Source organism: Mytilus trossulus, chromosome 12, assembly GCF_036588685.1.
Source record: "Mytilus trossulus isolate FHL-02 chromosome 12, PNRI_Mtr1.1.1.hap1, whole genome shotgun sequence".
Taxonomy (NCBI): domain Eukaryota; kingdom Metazoa; phylum Mollusca; class Bivalvia; order Mytilida; family Mytilidae; genus Mytilus; species Mytilus trossulus.
In genome coordinates, this window is record NC_086384.1 from 54,566,629 (window position 1) to 54,588,585 (window position 21,957).

General features: G+C 32.1%; 1 protein-coding gene across 1 annotated transcript; it reads right to left on the reverse strand.

Annotated features, from left to right (window-relative positions):
- Nucleotides 1-5,107: 5,107 nt before the first annotated feature.
- Nucleotides 5,108-19,054, reverse strand: LOC134692588 (uncharacterized). Its single transcript, XM_063553046.1, has 7 exons — nucleotides 18,957-19,054; nucleotides 15,210-16,087; nucleotides 14,068-14,631; nucleotides 11,220-11,318; nucleotides 10,497-10,784; nucleotides 6,817-7,104; nucleotides 5,108-5,174 (listed from the first exon to the last, which is right to left on the reverse strand). Exons 2-7 carry the CDS (start codon nucleotides 15,706-15,708, stop codon nucleotides 5,116-5,118), a joined length of 1,797 nt encoding a protein of 598 aa, XP_063409116.1. The 5' UTR covers nucleotides 15,709-16,087; nucleotides 18,957-19,054; the 3' UTR covers nucleotides 5,108-5,115.
- Between the last annotated feature and the right edge of the window lie 2,903 nt (nucleotides 19,055-21,957).

Sequence of the window (21,957 nt, forward strand, 5' to 3'; positions counted from 1 at the left end):
CAACCAACGCATCCGCATAGAACATTTGTTTCGATATCATTTACAACCAACGAATCCGTATAGAATATTTGTTCCGATATCATTTACAACCAACGCATCCGTATAGAATATTTGTTCCGATATTATTTACAACCAACGCATCCGTATAGAATATTTGTTCCGATACTATTTACAACCAACGCATCCGTATAGAACATTTGTTTCGATATTATTTACAACCAACGCATCCGTATAGAACATTTGTTTCGATATCATTTACAACCAACGCATCCGTATAGAACATTTGTTCCGATATCATTTACAACCAACGCATCCGTATAGAATATTTGTTCCGATATTATTTACAACCAACGCATCCGTATAGAATATTTGTTTCGATATTATTTAAAACCAAGACATCCGTATAGAATATTTGTTTCGATATCATTTACAACCAACGCATCCGTATAGAATATTTGTTTCGATATTATTTACAACCAACGCATCCGTATAGAACATTTGTTTCGATATCATTTACAACCAACGCATCCGTATAGAACATTTGTTTCGATATCATTTACAACCAACGCATCCGTATAGAACATTTGTTTCGATATTATTTACAACCAAGACATCTGTATAGAATATTTGTTTCGATATTATTTACAACCAAGACATCCGTATAAAACATTTGTTTCGATATCATTTACAACCAACGCATCCGTATAGAATATTTGTTTCGATCTTATTTACAACAAACGCATCCGTATAAAACATTTGTTTCGATTTAACTAACAACCAACGCATCCGTATATAATATGTGTTTCGATTTTATTTACAACCAACGCATCCGTATAGAATATGTGTTTCGGTTTTATTGACAACCAACGCATCCGTATATAATATTTGTTTCGATTTTATTTACAACCAACGCATCCGTATAAAGTATTTGTTTCGATTTTATTTACAACCAACGCATCCGTATAGAATATTTGTTTCAATATTATTTACAACCAACGCATCCGTATAGAATATTTATTCCGATATCATTTACAACCAACGCATCCGTATAGAATATTTGTTCCGATATTATTTACAACCAACGCATCCGTATAGAATATTTGTTTCGATATTATTTAAAACCAAGACATCCGTATAGAATATTTGTTTCGATATCATTTACAACCAACGCATCCGTATAGAATATTTGTTTCGATATTATTTACAACCAACGCATCCGTATAGAACATTTGTTTCGATATCATTTACAACCAACGCATCCGTATAGCACATTTGTTTCGATATCATTTACAACCAACGCATCCGTATAGAACATTTGTTTCTATATTATTTACAACCAAGACATCTGTATAGAATATTTGTTTCGATATTATTTACAACCAACGCATCCGTATAAAACATTTGTTTCGATATTATTTACAACAAACGCATCCGTATAGAATATTTGTTTCGATCTTATTTACAACAAACGCATCCGTATAAAACATTTGTTTCGATTTTACTAACAACCAACGCATCCGTATATAATATGTGTTTCGATTTTATTTACAACCAACGCATCCGTATAGAATATGTGTTTCGGTTTTATTGACAACCAACGCATCCGTATATAATATTTGTTTCGATTTTATTTACAACCAACGCATCCGTATAAAGTATTTGTTTCGATTTTATTTACAACCAACGCATCCGTATAGAATATTTGTTTCAATATTATTTACAACCAACGCATCCGTATAGAATATGTGTTTCAATATTATTTACAACCAAGACACCCGTATAGAATATTTGTTTCGATATTATTTACAACCAACGCATCCGCATAGAACATTTGTTTCGATTTTATATACAATCTACGCATCCGTATAGAATATTTGTTTCGTTTTTTTTTACAACCAACGCATCTGTATAGAATATTTGTTTCGATTTAAAAAATGTTGAGGACATATATATGACTTCAATTAAAACTTTCTCTAAAATAATTGTTATGAAGTTTTAAAATATATGAAGACTGGTATCAAATCATGCACATAATTACAGAGCTGTTAATATTGTCTTAAACTTGAATACAGAATACAAGCAACTAAGTTAAATTGAAAGTGAAGAAAACAAAATAAATAGAAATTATTTTCAATGACTGAATGTACAAACAGAATCGAGTCAAGATAAACTCATTGTCTGACAGATTTATTAATGTTTATTTATATTCGTCGTTTTTTCACGTCAAAAAGAAAAGTATCACAATCATTACAAACAAGCAGACTATTTTCTTTTTTGTCAAAATAAATTCCACACGGCTGATTCAAACCATCTGATTCAGTTATAAGTTCTCTATGATGTTTACCATCATCTGATACAACTACAATAGTGTTGGTGTTATATTTTGTCACATAAACATTCCCCTCATTATCTGTTGTTACACGACGGAAATCTTGATATTCATCATTTTTAAACTTCCACATTACTTTACCATCTAACGAGTAGCAGTATATTGATGCATAGTCTATACAGATCAACCTGTCTCTGTCTACTGTAATGTCGTGAATACGGTCTGAAGGTGACGGTAGAGTATGTGTTACTTTACCTGTTAGGTCCATCACATCTATTATACTCCAATCAATAACAACGTACATGTTATTATCATTATATGATATTCCGCAGCAGTCATCACTGGTTTTGATTGTACTGGTGACAGAACGTGTAGATATGTTTATTATCAGTATGGTTTTGTCATCACAGGATACTGCTACAGTATTACTATTTATATCTGTTATATACCATGGTGCATAGGACAGAGACATGTGATGTTTATCAGTACCATCTGAATTACAAATAATTAGTTGGCCATTCTCACTGTCGGTAAACACTAATGTATTGCCTATTTTGATACAGCTCGTGATGTGCATAGCTTCATTCTCAGACTTTTTAATATTTAACTGTTGACGCAAAGTGAGAGAAATAGGAAGGTTGTATTTGACGGTTGTTTGAGCTTGGGTGAATGATTCTTCTGTGGTTGCTGTGTTTTCTGAAAAAGATTAAAAAAACAAGTTATCTCTTGGTTAAGTGGACTATGAAATGTCAATTGGCAAAGAGGAGAGAGGGGGTAGAGTAGAATTGGCAAAGAGGGGGGTTAGAGTAGGATTGATTCAGTGTGGGGGGGGGGGGGGGTAGAGTAGGATTTTTTCTCGGATTTACTTCAGTTTACTCGATTGTATTGTTCGGCGGCTTTTTATTCACTTTTGCACATTATCCTATAGTTTATGTTGACAGAATATTCCTTTCATCTGGTTTTATGAGAAGTCATTTATTTTCAGCTCTTTCGGTTAATAAATTCCCTTGCACCCCCCCCCCCCCCCCCCCCCCCTAAGCGAATCTTCCCCTTAATCAAGGAGTATGTTAATGATAGACATTGAAAACAAAAGAGAAATGTGTTGAGTATATTCGTGTACTGGACAGATCTATATAGACGAAGGACTTATTTATTTCAAGCTAGCAATGTCATGTTTAGAAAGAAAAATAATATTGTATAGGCATCCTCTGTCCTTTCTGTCATGAATTTTGTTCAGCATATTAGTGGGTATTTAAGGGTACATATGAATTTATTGTCTTTTTCGTTTATTTTTCTCGGAAATCATAGAACCAACGGATAGAAAAAACACAAGACGCTGACAAAACGTGTCACAATGAATAAAAGTAGAAACACAAGAGATATTGGATAAATGGATTTATTGATTGATTCCTGTCCCTAACCAATTTACCCTCATTTTAAAGTCTAAACTTCCCCGACGCCTTTATTACAGAACCTACCTATTATATTTATTGCTTATTTGTTCTTGTCCTAAGTATGCATGAAATATTTGCCACTGGACGTTAAGCAACCAACATCAATCAATGGATCAAATTTTATAATTATAATTTCTGAAGCAAATTAAGAAAGAAAAACTAGAAATCCGAACCATTATGCCGGCTGCATACACTTTGAAAAAATATTACCATTTAGCGCCATGATCAGTGTTCCTCATTTGTTCATCAAATTTTAATAACAGGTCTGATAAATAAAGCATATTATATTGTCACTGAGTGCCATTGAAAAGGGTGACTCAGAAATGAAAACATCAGTACAACATGTTGAAGTGTTCTAATTGTTTTTGTAAATTTACTTAACAGGAGTGGATTTTAAAAAGTGTCAATTTATCAGTCATAAAAAGCATATCATATTTTATTTCACTATTGTTTATTCAAGTTGCTGCATAACTTAAACGATTAAATAAATCAAATGAGGAAAATATATTTGTCTCTCTCTCTGACGTTATCTTGTGCATTTCAGTATTACCAGCAGACGAGGAAGTGTCTACGGACAAGACACTTGTACATAACATGTATTAAATTCAACTTAGATCTTATGTCTAAGTGATGAAAGTTATCTATTCAAATTAATAGTTATCAAAGGTAACAGGATTATAATTTAGTACGCCAGACGCGCGTTTCGTCTACATAAAACTCATCAGTGACGCTCATATCAAAATGTTAATAAAACCAAACAAGTACAAAGTTGAAGAGCATTGAGAATCCAATATTCCAAAAAGTTGTGCTGAATACGGCTAAGGTAATCTATGCCTTGAATAAGAAAATCCTTAGTTTTTCGAAAATTTCAAAGTTTGGTAATCAGGAAATTTATTAAAATGACCACATTATTGATATGCATGTCAACACCGAAGTGTTACTCATTATTTTCAACATAAATATAGTTCCAGTTAATTCTAACAAATTGGGTTTTTTTTAATTGAAATTGTCTTGTCCGTAGACATTACCACAATATATGTGTATCCAATTTCCTTGAGTTCAGTCTAATTTGATAGATAAAATGTATATTATTTTTTAAACTGTAATTGTAAAAATGCTTCCAGTGTTAGCCTAGCGGTGGCTATTTTTCATAATTTAAACCATTTCTGTACCATAATATCAAAAGAGTTTTTTTCCTAAAGTGATGTTAATTTTTGATCTCATGTGAAACACAAAATGTACATCTGATTGCAACACTGCTCTGTTATTTAATCTTAATGTTTTCTTTGTGTGCTGCAGGCATGTTACGGACCTACATTTTTGCCGCCTATCTTACTTACCCTCCAGTGTTTCAGCATGGGTTGATGATTGTTCTTTTGTTGTTACATTTTCTAAAATATATATAGAACAATTTATTTGATTGCTTTAACAAATAGTTGGTTAGATTGAAGTGGAGTTTACTTTAGAACAAATCAAAGAACCAGCAAAAAGTTGATAGTATCGATTTCTTTGAGTTGATTTCCATTGTAGTATTTGCATGTTTGCAGTTTCATACACTGAGAAAGCTCGTCAAATTGAATGAAAAACACCATCAAAGTTTGTTAAAAGAGTGACTTAAAGAGGCCTCTTGATCGGTTTTGCAAATAACTGATAGGAAGCAAGTTTTGTAAATGAGCTCTCTTACTTAACACGCCAGATAGATCGGTATACATTTAACCGTCGTAGGGGGAAGGGTTGGTTCACCCTACGAGATTGCATACGATCTCAAATTCGCATTGTTTAATTGTGGATAAAATACAATATCACTGGTGATAATCGAAATCAAAGGGTAACTTGGATATATCAATCTCATCACAGGGACTTCTGCCGAACGGCCGACAGTAGCAACCTTTCTTACGTTGGAGATAGTTTGGTTGTGTGCGTGTAGAAATTTTAATGCAATATTCAATTTTCGCATATAAATAGTTTCAAGTTCTGTTCACAAATAAAACCTCAACTTGCATGAACTCTTTCAGAAACTTGACAATGTCATGTTTGCAAGGCTATATTTCTTCGCAATTCCAATAAACGCTCATTTTCTAAAATTTCCGTTCTTCATGCCAGGTGTCGGCCTATTCATAACATACTTATTGTTTTCATTGTCTATATATTTTCATCCTGAATAAACATGGGATAAATGCCAGTTGATATTAAACAAGCGACAATGCATTAATCAATCTTATTTGTATTATTTTAATACAACTCCTTAAAGATCCCGTAAGTGAAGTGTTTCATGAAAGACGGTCTCCCCTACATATGTTTTCCCCTGTTAAATATCAGACAAACAACACGCATGATGAATTCACATTTCGCTAAAACACGCCTAGTAAAAATGATACATAGAAAGTTTCAATTGCAAGTTACCACAAAAACACCAATTTGAACTCTCGAGTGTTGTTTAGTTACATTGATGGTATTGCATCAATTATAACCAAATATGTCCTATAAATATTCATCATCTTCAGTTTTAGTTGGGATAATGTTGCTTTAACTTTAGTTTTCTTTCTTGTACGTTTTGTTGACTGTTGTTTGAATTTTATTTTATTTTTGTGCATTGTCTGAATGGTATCTCCATCACCTCTTTCGAGTCATAGACAATTTTTGTTGTGCATTACCTTGTGATAAATTTAACACAAGAAATACTTATTTTCACGCTTCGATGAATGAAACATTATTTTATAGTGATCGACCAACTGATTGATCTGAACAAGGTACTCGTTTTAATATTATTTCATTTGCATTTCATTGTTTATGCTTGACAAATGCTCAAATTAGGCAAGGTTACTAAGAGTAAAACAATTAAATGGCAAGATACTGTGTAGTCTGAGCAATGTCAGTATATATGTGATTAATTCTAAATGCCTTATTATGTACACTTTTATCACTTTCTAAATGGTAATAATTTCAAAATGTAATGTTTGAATATTCAAAATATTTATATCAATTCGATTTACATGTAAATAGCATAATAAAAGTTTATAAAATAATATTTACCTAGATCAATAGGTAGGATGGTTAAAGCTATGTTCTGATTTGTTGCGCCTTCGTTTGAATGCTTGATGATGACATCAGATATTTTTCTAAATTGCTCTACCATTGATTCATCGGTCTCAAATAAGTGAGCCTCAATGTCAAATTCTAGATACACTTGTTCTCCCATTGTTTTTGGTTTATTCCATTCCTCTATCATTTTATCATCAGATTCAAATAACTGGGACTTAATATCAAATTCTACATAAACGTCTTCTTCCATGGTTTTTGGTTTATTCCATTGCTTGTTTTCTGTAAGGTTAAATAATGAAAAAAATCTTTCCCATGCTGTCAATCAAATGTTTAAACTATTTCCCGACTTAAATACTTTAAAAGAGGGACAAAAGATAACCCAAAGGGACAGTCAATCTCACAAATCTAAAACAAACTGACAACGCCATGGCTAAAAATGAAAAAGACAAACATACAAACAATAGTACACAGGACACAACATAGAAAACCAAAGAATAAACAACACGAACCCCACTAAAAACTAGGGGTGATCTCAGGTGCTCCGGAAGGGTCAGCAGATCCTGCTCCACATGTTTTAAAAATGGAATTATATTCATAGAGAAAGACGTGTGAATAGATTTACTAGTATGCAAATTGAAATGATTTATTACTATTCTTTAATACATGTGTATTGATATGAATTCCCTGATTATAAAATATTTTGTTGATAACAAGCCAGCAGTAATTGAGATGAATTTCATGTGCACTTTCCTATATATTCTTCTGTAGATCAACATAGTGTTTAAATGTGCCGATTAGATATACAGAATTTAATAGTAATATCACTGCAATTTAGCCTTTTTTGTTTTGATGCAGTGTAAAACAATTACCAATCAATCAATTTTAAGGTTCTTAAAACCCCTCTCATATTTGTTATTAAGGACTTTGTATATGATATCTTTTGACTATTTTAAAACCAACATGTGTATAGTTATTTTTGATTAACTAAATTCAGTTGATTTGTTCTAAAGATCCTTTGTAATAACAAACGATTTAACAAAGGAACCAAATACATATACATTGTTTAAAAGGCAACGTATTCTTCATTGGAAAGTGACAACAGATAAATATATATGTAAATCTATATGGAAAGAAATGTGAATCCCAAATCATGTGTCATTACAATTGTTTGTCAGTTACAATTAACGAAATATTATACGATTCGGTTGTGTGAGTTCTTTTGTATGAAAATAGGTTCGACAATCAAATATCAGTAAAAAGTAGTAAAACATAACTATATTTCGAACATAACGGGGATATACCCCCCTAATTAAGTCAGGTCGTCTATTTTCCTTAGTTCTTAAATGGAATCATTATATATTGATAAATTCGTGAAGGATTCAACGGAACTTTCTGTTGTGTGAGATTGTTGATTTAAGCCGCTAGCTTAAATAAACATCAAGATCGGAAAAACCTTGACCTCATAGTAAGGTTATGAAAGCATTCGAAATGACATGTAAAACTAAACAGGCGGGAAACCTAACAATCTATATGACGACGACGCCAACGCCACTATTCAATAAACTTGTGAGATGTGGCGTAATTGCCAAAGAAACAACTAGCTACCAGAGATTACATACAGAGGATGTAAGCAATCATAGGCAGTCGTACGACCTTGAACAAATGTAATAGACGGCTACAAAATACCTCCACATGGAAATATGAAACAATTCAAACGAAAATGTATCGGCCTTATTTATAACAAAACAATTTACAAAAAGTGAATATGAACCAACGGCAATTTTTGAACTACATGCTCTTGATTTGTGACAGGCATATGAAAAATGTGGCGGAGTTAAACATGTCTGTGAGCGCTCAACCATAAACCAAACCTGGGACCGCCGTGTCACAGCACAACAAAATCAATAAAACATCAGGTATATCTAGATATATATCGGTATTACTGGTCAATACAAATTCATCAAACTCCGGCAAAGATCTTGAAAAGTGTAGGTCGTCCTCGCAGAAAAGCGGAATGAATTATGGTTTCGACAATTGGAATATATATTATCCGTTGTGTTCCTATAATTGAGTGTGAGATGATTATAAGTGTTCCATCTGTTGACAATAAAGTATGAGTCATTTGATTTGTGTCGAGCCTGCGATATTATTGTCGCGGAAGTGAGACAAAGTTAATACATGCAGTCGTCAATAATAAAGGTGTCGGCGTCCTCGCCTTTTAGATTGTGATGTTTCTCATTTTTTCCCCACATTTATCATTTCGGGATCTTTCATAGCTTACTATGCAGTAGGTTTGTTTTCTCGTTGTTAAAGACCATATAGTGACATATAGCTATTTACCTCTCAGTGATTTGGTATGTTTTGAAGATATGTCTTATTTGCTATCATACCACATCTTCTTAGTTTTATATAAGCATAAAGAAAGAAGACGTGGTATAATTGCCAATCAGATAAACATTTCAAACGAGAAAACTAACGAACTTATTAATGAACAAAAAGTGAACGAAAAACAAATATGTAACACATCAACAAACGACAACCACTGAAAAATAAGCTCATGACAGTGGGCAGGCACATACATATATAATTTAGCGGAGTTTAACACGTAAGCGGAGTCCTAACCCTCCCCTAACCTAGGATAGTGGTGTAACATAACAACATTAGATTGAACTATAAAGATCAATTGAAAAAGGATTAACTTAACAGATGGATACAAATAAAAATGATACACAGAGTGCATATGGCCAGGAACTTGTATATCTCAACAACCAGCAGACACGAAGTACTAATCTGAGAGTTTTGTTTTGCAGTTGATAAAACTGTTTTGTCCTGATAAAGTAAATCTCCATCTATGTTATAAACCATGTATACTTGTATATGAGTTAATCTTTTAGATCAAGATAAAGCATCTACAGAAAAAAATGTTAAATCTTGTATGTTACTGAAAAAAATTAACTTTTTAGAGTCAATAGCAATCTCAGGCGAGACAGAGGGGTCAGTGGAATTCTGCACACATTAAGTATAGTACTGATTCCATTTAAGAACTAAGGAAAATAAAAATAAATGACAGGGTATATTCTCCTTACCTCCGAAATATTGTGATGTTTTAATACTTTTGTCTGATATTTGACTGCTGTTCCCCTATTTTATACCAAATAACCGAAGCACTTAAAACAAACGAAATATGCAATTTGGTTTAAAAAAAAGACCTATGTTTTTTTCGAAAGCAGTCATGTGGTCGTACCTCATCTTCAAATAAACAAGTCGGCTTAATTAAGTTACAAGTTGAATTTATGATGTCAACTTCTAATTAGTATTTCATTACATGTATATAAGCAAGTCGACATTGTTATGCAATTATTTCTTCATCATTCCGACAAGTTGAATCCATATTATTATCAAATTCCAGTTAATAACACACAACATAACTTATAATTCCTACTTATTAGCAACAACATAACTTTACAAGGGGTGTACCATATGCGCTTCCATAGATACTTAGTCATATTTGTACGATTGAAACAGAAGAATACAAGGTCCGCTACTTCACGTTATTTATTTTTTATAGAAAATTTAGTTTGACTTGGAACCGCTTTGGTTGTTTTTAAACATCTATAATAAACAATTGAGCAACTCGTGGATAAGATATTTATTTAACATTATTAACAAACCTTCTACAGGTAACACAAGTATATCAATTGTTTCGGAAGAAAAAGCAGGAATGCGTTCCAAAATCCTTTCTAGAAATAAAATCAGGATCGTTTGTAATTTTTCATCTGTTTCCAACATCTCTAGCAGTATATCTACATTCAGAACAACACTTCCTTTTGTGGCAACAATAAACTCGATTCCACTTAAACCTTCGTTTATTTCTTCTTTAAGTGAATTAAGGATTTCAATATTGTTCCCGACATCCTCCTCCTTCTGAAATATGATCTGTACACGGATTTCTGGTCTTCCTACACAAATAAATTAAAGTATTATCCTGCCGTATGAAGTATACCAATACAGTACAGATTGATGCCTTTACATGTTTTCAGATATTGGAAACAATCTGAGTAATTTCAAAAGAAACCTCCATTACATAAACAACGGTACATTTTCGATGGATTTAGTTTTGCCGTTTTCTTACTTTGAGGGAATAAAATGAAACATCATATAAATGATGATATTTTATTGGTTATATTATTGTAGTTCGTGTTACTGGTTGACATAAACCATTTTTGGTTTAAAAAAAAAACAACCAAAGATACACATTTTGTTGTTAAAAAATGTATCTGTTTCGAATAATCGCTGTCACTAATTATATATCCATTTGTATTGTATGATGAATTTCTAACGCACGTATTGTGTTTAACTTGCAGAACCACTCCGAATAAATAAAGACAAATTACCTTCTAACTTTTCGTCTTGTAACAACGATCTTAGATTCATCAAACACTTATCGAAGCTTTCTCCCCAGTACACCTTTATTGGTTTCTTCTCATATCTTACTGTAAAAGGAAAAAATAGCACAAAGTCATAAAATATTGAAATTTTCAATTGATGCAAATAATAACTATGTAATTCTACATTTGGTAAACATATCATCTCTTACTTAAACTAGAAGATATGTTTATCCTCTATCTATGGTAGAAATGGCAGCCATTTTGAAAATTACAAAATTACAAAATCAATAGCACACTTACAACAAGTTTGATTAAGATGTAAGCAAATTCGACTAACAGCATCTGTGCTAAAATATGGCAATTTTGCGCCTGTCCCAAGTCAGGAGCCTCTGGCCTTTGTTAGTCTTGTATGATTTTAAATTTTAGTTTCTTGTGTATAATTCGGAGTTTAGTATGACGTCCATTATCACTGTACTATTATGCATATTTTTAGGGGCCAGCTGAAGGACACCTACGGGTGCGGGAATTCTCGCTACATTGAAGACCCATTGGTTGCCTTCGGCTGTTGTCTGCTTTATGGTCGCTTTGACATATTCACCATTTCCTTTCTCAATTTTATTATGTTCAGTAGTTGTCGTTTGCTGATGTGGTTCCTACTACTTTTTCGTTTCTCGCTTTTTTTTTTATATATACATATATATATATATATACAACTCGTCTAAACATCAACCCAACAATGTTAGATCTGTAAATTTGCGAAAATACATTATGTACACAGCCATGTATCACCATCATTGATGGCGATCCGATGGATACATCTGTTGTAAGATTGTCACTGACTCAGACGTATTTATGTATATATATAAACGCCTAAAAAGTGTACATAACAACACCAATAACACAAAAAGGAACTATAAATGTAATTATTTATAAATATTTCGGATAACAGATATCCTTCATCAGTATATATGATTGTGATGTTGAATGAATCAATTATCAGTCTACTTAGATTAAGCTGTTACAATCTTGAAGTTTATACAATTAAAAAGGTCAAACCGAACATCAGGTAAGACGCTTGCACAGTTCTAAAAATGTGTTAAACACGACATAGGTTATATGACTATTTACATCAGAGAGTTCAAATATATGCTTTAAATTAAAAAAAAATAATGTGCGATATGAACTAGCACAACTCCAACGGTATCTATAATAATGATGTTACAAGAAAGATTGCGTCTGTAAGAATTCCAAATAAACAGCACTGAACGGTCTAAATTTGTCAATATTTCAGATTTGACAACGGTCATATATACTGATGAAGGATATCTGTTATCCGAAATATTTATAAATAATTACATTTATAGTTCCTTTTTGTGTTATTGGTGTTGTTATGTACACTTTTTAGGCGTTTATATAATTTATTTTATTGTGTACATGTATCGTTATTTGTAACGATCCAGCGCCCTCGTGGGGAAAATCGTTGACTATTATTCAGACGTTTTATATATATATATGGGTTCGAATCCCGGCGAGGGAAGAACCAACAGATCTAACATTGTTGGGTTGATGTTTAGACGAGTTGTATATATATATATATATATATAGATAGATTAGACCGTTGTTAGAACTGATGTCAAACGAACATGCAACGGACAAGTACCTAATGAAAAGGACATGTAACGGTCAAAGTCTTTTGTGGGTAGTTTTCTCATTGGCATTCATACCACATCTTCTTTTTTATAAGTACCAGATAGAACGGACATGTAACGGAATATTCGTAGATATCAACAGACATATTATGGTTTACTTTGACATATTGTGACTTGAATAGACCGTTTTCTAATTGTACTCATACCACATCTTCTGATATCTATATACGACAGTCATTTGTATAGTTACAATGTCAAATAACACACCTGTATATGTCAGTTCACGTTTTATGTATAGTTCATTAATTTTGATACAAAGTATCATAAAATATCACGTGCTCTCTGTTAACTGTTTTTTTTTTTTATCTGGAACACTTCGGCAAAGATTCGACAGTCAATTAGCTTGATATCAACAACCACTAAATGATTTTTTATGACGATGTAAAATAAAGATTTAAAAACCTGCATTCAGGAATAAGTTAAGTATATTTGCATGCCCTAGTTGAATTATTTTGTAATCTTTAGATTACAAGAACCTCAATTAATATGAATTAAAATCATAACGAGTAAAACTACTATCTAAACAAATTTTACACTAGGTCTATTTGATTAAAATGTAACGAATATAGGTAAGGTATGTTGGTTTTGCATTTAACCTCCTTTAACTGGCACTATTATATTAAATATTTTCATTGATTTATTCTTTCTCATTTGCCATATTGAATGCCTTTTTCAAAATTAAGTTTAATAATAAAGCCTGTGTTATTAATTCTATAGGTATAGACTTTGAATCAAAAGACTTGTTGTTATGGAGTCTATAATAAAACAAATATGCTTTGATAATATGTACTAGTTATTATAACGCAATCTCTCGACATGATTGTTGTACATTCTAAAGTATGTCAACGGTTAGCTGGATATTATCAGCACGACAACTCAAAACCGAAGGAAGGCAGCAATGAAAATAAAGTAAACTTGTTCTAAATATGAACAAATTAAAGAATTTTCTCGAGAAAAAAAGTATGTGTAAATAAGTCTTATAATGAAAACTATCCATTGAGGTTTAAAAACATATGAATATTTTATTTTAATTTGAGGTTTCTTATGACTTTAAGCTTTACAGAGGCCATAACGAGCATATATGTAAATAGATATCAGCTACGGCAGTTATAAGATAATCACTGTATGATTAAATGCATTCTTACATTTGATGTTTTCCATCTTCCTCATTGTATTTTCATATTTGGCCTGCATTTCTGCATCCATCCTACAAGTTTTGTGCCAAATTATTCGCTGTTCATAATTCGTGTTATTGTTGATGTAAAGGTCCATTCTGTTACCAATATCACGAAATTGTTCGAAATATTCATTAAACATGGTTTTATCAATGTTTGTGTCGCTTCGATGAGCAAGTTCATTCCTGTAGAATCTTATTCGTTCAACGTCGTCTCCTATTGTAAAATCCATTACGTCTGGTTTACTTCCCCATCCTTGTGTTGGTGATGGTATCAGCGAAAACTGTCTTAACAGTCTGTATATCAGTGTTATATCTAACGAATCGTATGAATTAGCACGCTGAAGTAATGCTAGATTTCTCTGTTGTTCGACATAGAAGGTATTCAGAACTGTGATACACCTTTGATAAACATCGCTTGCAGAAATGATTGATTGAATAACACCTCGTAGAATATTTGGAAAAGTCTCGATGATGGCCATAGAGACCCTAGAATACCTTTCTCTCTTATCACTCTCAGTATCCGGTAATGATTCTGCCAAAACAAAATTAAACATACTACAATTTTTTAATTTGTATCTGACTTTTAATTCACAGAAAACATACCAGTTTAGCATACATTTAAACTTCATCAAAAAATTTAAAACAACACTTTAGTATTCTCGTTCGAATTGTTTTACATTGTAATTTTAGAGCCTTTCGTAGCTGACTATGCAGTATGGTCCTAGTTCATTGTTGAACAGCACGGTAACCTATAGTTGTTATTTTCTACGTCATTTGGTCTCTTATGAAGAGTTGTGTAATTAACAATCAGTCCAATTCTTTTTTTTTCTTATAAATTTTCTTATTATTTTTAGATACATGTGAATGACAAATTGTATCATAGCGCTGTCTACGTACGTGACAGTCCTTCGTGCATACATAAACAAATATACTATTGTTGTTGTTACGCACCGTATCTCATGTTATTTCTTTGAAACCAAGTACTAAAAATTCTATAATGTTAAGAGGAAATATGTAAATTGGTACGATATATCACCTTGAAATGGTTACCGTTATATCAATCTTAAGTGTGTACATTAAAATTTTAACTTATAAAATACCGTCACTAACCTTCAATTGCTTTTACTTGTGACAGATCTTGAAGGATGGAAATGGAATCTATTTCGCATAAACATAAGCTGTTATATAAACTTCCCAAATCGTCTTGATTTAAAAAAGAATCAATTCTTGTGACCATCTTTTTGATTTCTTCCAATAAATTTTCGGAATAATTCTCAGTAACCTCCGTAGAGGTGATCTTAATTATTGAATTTGTTGCATTTATAAGCCGTTGTATATCATCGGAGATTTCAACGTCTGTATCTTGGGGAACATTACCCCATTTACATTTAGGTTCATGTAGCATATTGAATTCAAATCTAAGTATTTTGTAACTGATTTCAACAGTGAAATCATTTATGTTTGGAAGCTTTTCCAGTAAAACGATTTCATTTTTTGTAAAAACCAAGCGGAAATCGTTTTTCGAAAATCGGTTTGTAATCCCTTTGGAGTGATGTAATCTTTTAAAATCATCTGCATAACTTTGGGAAACAATTTCAGGACCATACATCCTAACTTTGCATGCCGTTCTTTAAATATGTCATCCATTATGCTAAGTTATTTTTATTAGTCATCACTTTCTTAAATAAAAATCCGCAAAATATTGCTGCAAAGGATATATAATAGGTGAAAGCTTTAAATCATCAAGTAATAGTAAGGCGTGTTGATTCCTATTTTGAGGAATAATCAACATGCAAGATCTTTTTCAATCAAAATATGAGAGTCACACATCCTCCTTGTCATTTTGATTTCAATACACTCAATGATGATTCTTAAATTTGATAGCAGAAGACATGTCTCTGCCGATGCACCGGAAGCGTGATATAGTCTTAATGAACTATGTGTTTGTCAGTTCTCTTTGCATTAACACCTAATATGGATATTTTACACTGAAAATAGAAATGTAATGGATATTTTACACTGAAAATAGAAATGTAGTAGATATTTGAGTTATTTTTGCAGAACTCTGAATATTTCAACCCAATTGAGAGCTAAAGTGGCATCATATTAGAATATAGAATAACAGTCGCAAATTGTTTTTAACTCTTCTTTTAAAATGTCAACAATTTCAATTTCAAAATAGAAATGAAGTAAATATTGGAGTATTTTTGAGTTTAAGTCTGAATGTTTCAAACCAATTGAGAGCTAATACGGCATCATGAAGTATGTTTTCATATTGGAATATAAAATAACAGTCGCAATTTGATTTTTAACTCTTCTTTTAAAATGTCAACGATTTCAATTAATTTAAATATGATATTTACCCTTTTTTTATTAACAAATTGTCTGGACATCCATAGAATAAGCCTAATTAACCCAAAGCTAGTTTTACCCGGTCTCTTTAACTTTCTTTTCTAAACCGTAATCATCTTTGTGCATCTCGATTCAATAGTGCTATGACTATGTATGATACACAACCTCCAGCAGGCGGTATTGTACCTGATATTCATATGAAGAAGCCACAATCTTTCAATCAGTTTTATTGAGGTATGGAGCTGCAGTAGCTGCTAGTAGACTTTTGTTAATTTCTTTATCATTGTAATTGATTTTGTTTCTTTTTTTTTTTTTTTACCTAGTCTGACATCGGACTCGGACTTCTTTTGAAATGAGTTTTACTGTGCGTATTGTTGTGTGTTTGTTTTTCTACATTAGCTAGAGGTATATAGGGGAGGATAAGTTATATAATTTAAGTTTCTTATATATGTTTTTGAGTATTACGTGCATTGTGTTTAAACTAGTTTTAACATTTGGAATATTGTATTCCGCTGATTTTAACATACATATATAGACAATCCTTTTGATATACATTCCTGTGTTGTTTGATTAGTCTTATTACACAAACCTAAAATATATAGCACGAACAAGTTTAAATAGAAAACCACAGATTCATTAACATTTACCTATTTTAAATGTATAGATATAGTATACCATCAGGTTGTTTACGCATGTAATATTGGAATTATCTAGGTTTTTTAAATGTAATTTTGTTCATAGTTGCCAACATCAGTCTGCAATAGAACATTAACATTACTTAATGTTTTGTTATTCTTTTCCCAATACCTAATTATTTTTCTGAATTTGTGTATATTTGCTTCCGCAGACATCACAGAGATGTATAAAATCAAATAATTCCAATGATATTTGTATCACCATCGGAACAGCTGAGGTGTAATGTTTTAAGTTCGTCCTTTAATATATTTATATTTTTTGATGATACACTGAACATGTGTATGATTAAAAACAAATAAGAACTATAACTTAAATAGAACTTTCTCTGACGGAAAGTAGAATAAATTCATTATAACTGATTATTAATGGTATATAATCATAAAAAAAATCAGAATCAAATGTTAAAGTGCCATAGAGTATATACTAGCAAAACAATAAAAGAAAAATTTGCATGATATGTGTTGGTGCATCATAAAATAATCAACCGTGCATCTACTCATAAAGATTAAGTATTTCCTCTAACTAGGTAAACTCCTATCAACCGAATAACTTATCAAACAAATAAATAACAAATAAAGGCAACAGTAGTATACCGATGTTCAAAACGCGTAAATTGATAGACAAATACAAATCCGGTCATAAACCAAAACCGAGGGAAACGCATTATATACAAGACAATGACGACACAACATTTAAATGTAACACACACAGAACTGAACTCAGCATTAGACAAAATCCGATGCGCATAGCAAATATAACATCAAAACTAAATACATGAATTTAGGACAGAAAAGTACCGTGACACGTCTTATAATAATGTGAATTCACACTCAAATTTAAGAGGAAACAAATTACACAAAAGAAACACAACGTTAACATGTAATACACATAGAAACGAACTATAATATAACAATGACCATAGTCCTGACTTGGTACGTGACATTTTTCAAAGAAACAAAAATGGTGGGTTGAACCTGGTTTTGTGGCATGCCAAACATCCCTATTTTATGGCAATGTGATTTATAACATTAAAATTACAACACTACATTACAGGACTACAATACAAATAAATAGGAGAACACAATTGACACAAATAATAGCTAACAAAAGGCAACAGGTTTAAAATTGAATACGCAAAATGTTTGTTTTGAAACCGCATTCTTGAACGATACTACAAAGTAAAACATTATTAAGAATTCATAACTGTAATTTTAAATCAAATTTCTATAAATAAAATTTTTAAAGTTTAAATCTTACGTTTGCTCGTTTCAACATTTAAAGTATACCCACTCGTGTCTATCGGTGATACCGTACACAAATGATAGGTTTATGTTATTTATAGGTTTATGTTATTTATATTGGAAACAAAAGTCAAAAGAAATCTACTGGTTCATTTAGATTGATTTTTAAAATATTAAATGTATCTACAATATAATTCATCAGGTTGATAACAAATGCTATAAAGAAATTATCTAGAGTATTTTTTTTTAGATATATTAATAGCAATAAACAAGTTTATTCACATCAATGATTTTGTGACAATGGAAGCGAGTCATATTTCTCTCATAAAATATCGGCAAAAATTGATAACTGTTGATATGCATATGTTCATTCTTTTCTCAGAAAAACCTTATTCATATGACTTTCTTAATACTCTGTTTCTGAGGGTATTCCAAAAATGCTGTATAGAACAACTTGACATGATAATTATAGTTGCATATTAAATAACGATTCTTTTATCTTATATCTTCTCATACATAATTTGACAAAAACATGAAATATCAAAAATATATTTAAAGATACACTTACTGTCTGTGGTTTTCTGGTGTTTTGGTTTGGTTCATTTCGATTTTATTATGAATCAATGACTTTAGAAAAATAAACAACAATGTTATTCTTTTTTGTCGCCATTTTAAATTTAAAAAATCACAAGTGATCCGTAAACATCAGATCACATGATCATGATCAATTTAAATACATTACAATATGGATTATGTTACCAACTATATAAACTTCGGCTTTTTTTACCATTTCTAATACTATAATTCATCAGAATAAGCATTATTCTATTTCATGCGGATATTGATTTTATAGTAAAATTGTCTTTTTTTAAACTCGAAATGTAATACATACACAACTTGTCTCAACATCAATCCAACAATGCTTTCGTAATTTTTTGTTCTTCCCTCGCCGGGATTCGAACCCATGCTACTGAAATATCGTGACACCAAATCGCCAGCACTGTAACCGGCGCACTAGACCACATGATCACCTGGACTTCATAATATGAAGCTTTCGATGGCCGGGTGTTACCTTTCCACGTCAGTTTTAATCTAGTTTCGTTCTACAGTACATAATATATAAGGCATGAAGATATTATATTTACAGAACAGCTTAATTATCTATAGTAAAGGATCCTAAAAATTAATGTAAGATACAGTCACAGAAAAAATTATATTTATAAGTACGTCTGCACTAGTGACAACTCTACAACAGATTTGTCCAACGAATCACCAGCAGTGATGATGATACATGGCTGTGCACTTTCTGAGTATGCACCTCGTCTAAACATCAACCCATCAAGGTTAGATCTGTAAATTTTCTATTGTACACAGCCATGTATCACCATCACTGCTGGTGGTCCGATAGATAAATCTGTTGTAGAGTTGTCACTGGTTCATATGCCTTCTTAAATACGGATAAACATTGAAGTCATAGGATGCTCCATTTCTAATTTTGCCTTTACATGATAAAGGTTGTATTTTGTTGATAAATTTATTTATTGTTTTCACTGTTTTTGGTTTTCTTTTACTTAAGATATTTTATCCTGGTGTTGGTATCTATGCTGAGTTTATTTAAAGATGTGGTCCGCATCCCCGAATCTCCAGCATAATTGTTCCTGTAACACATTTTTACAATTAGATTTATGTAACGTGTGTAATGTACAGTGAATTCACATTATTTTTATTTCACATCTATACATCTTATTTAACTAAACGTGCAAACTGCATGTCATTTAAATGTTCATTACATAAAATCGAATTCAAATGTCTCAGATCACTGTTCTATTAGTTATGAAAGCCCTTTTTATGATACACAGTACTTTAACCAAGAATAATAACATTAACGGTACCAATTTTCCTGCACCAGATACGCATTTCGACAAAACATGTCTCTTCAGTGATGCTCGTGGCCAAAATATTTGAAATCCAAATCTAGAAGATCTATAATTCAAAAGGCCCAGAAAGTATAGCCAAATTCTTGAAAGGATACAGAGTTTTGCATGATAGAGATGCATCCCTTAATTTATAATGATTTCTAACATTTTGTAACAACAATTTTTTTAAAATAACACAACAAATCCGTATTTTCATGCACGTGCCAAAGTACTGGCTACTGGACTGGTGATACCCTCGGGGACATGCAGTCCACCAGTAGAGGCATCAACCCAGTGTTGTAATAAAATACACGGTAGCAATTTGTCGGCACCTGATGAGCATTTCGACAATACATCTCTCCTAAAAGAGGGACGAAAGATACCAAAGGGACAGTCAAACTCATAAATCTAAAACAAACTGACAACGCCATAGCTTAAAATGAAAAAGACAAACAGACAAATAATAGTACACATGACACAACATAGAAAACTAAAGAATAAACAACACGAACCCCAGCGAAAACTAGGGTTGATCCCAGGAGCTCCGGAAAGGTAAGCAGATACTGCTCCACATGTAGCACCCGTCGTGTTGCTTATGTGATAACAAATCCGGTAAATAGTCTAATTCGGTATGTCACATTCATGAAAGGAAAGGGGATTGTAGTTAAGACGTAAGGAACATATCCGATATTTTTGTGAAACGGTTATTCCATAACGGTCAACCAACTCGTGATGGCGGCCGTAAAATATACGAAGGGATGATTTCAAGTTCACCATTTGGAATTCTTGGTTTAATAGCTTCCTTGTGAGCAGCAATCCTCTATCAAGAAATTCATGATAAGAAATGTAAGCACGGGAATATCGTTTCAATTGGGAGATATATACCCCGTATGATGGTGCTGCTAGAATGTTGCTACTTAGAAATGGAAAGTTCACAATTGGAAAGCTGGAATTATCTCTTTTGTAGTAAAGTTTTGTTTTCAATCGACCCTCATAGTCAATTTTTAGATGTAAGTCAAGAAATGAAGCCGACTTAACTGTATCTGTAGTATCCTTTATCTCTAGTACAATGGGATAGATGCGTTCCACATAGTCACCAAATTTTGAATTATTTAGTGAAAGAACATCATCTATAAAGCGGAAAGTAGAGTTAAAGGATATTGCTAACTTCTTATCTGTCTTCCTAAGTGATGCTCGTGGCCAAAATATTTGAAATCTAAAGCTTATATAAAGTGGGGTCCAACCATATGTCCCAAATCCGATGCATGAATCGTCCAAAAAGGAGGGTTCCAATCCCCAGATCCCAGATCCACTGATTAAGCAATTACAAACGTAGGTTTAGGGAGCTACCATTTGATTTGTTGGGGGAGGGGTTGAAAAAAAATTTCTGCTTTGTTTTAGTAGTCATAGTTGTCCTGCCATCCTGACAATTTTATTTTTCACTATATTTAGTCCTGCCTTTTTTATTAGTTTATCCTGACTTTTTTTTTACATAAATTGTCATTCGTTCTTATTTTGTAGTGTTAAACAACTTTCCAAGATTAGGGGAGGGTTGGGATCCCGCTAACACCCCGACACATTCTGTGTTTATGTGCTTGATTCAAGTCATCAGAAACCTGTAGTTCATTGGTTGTCGTTTTATGATGTGTTACA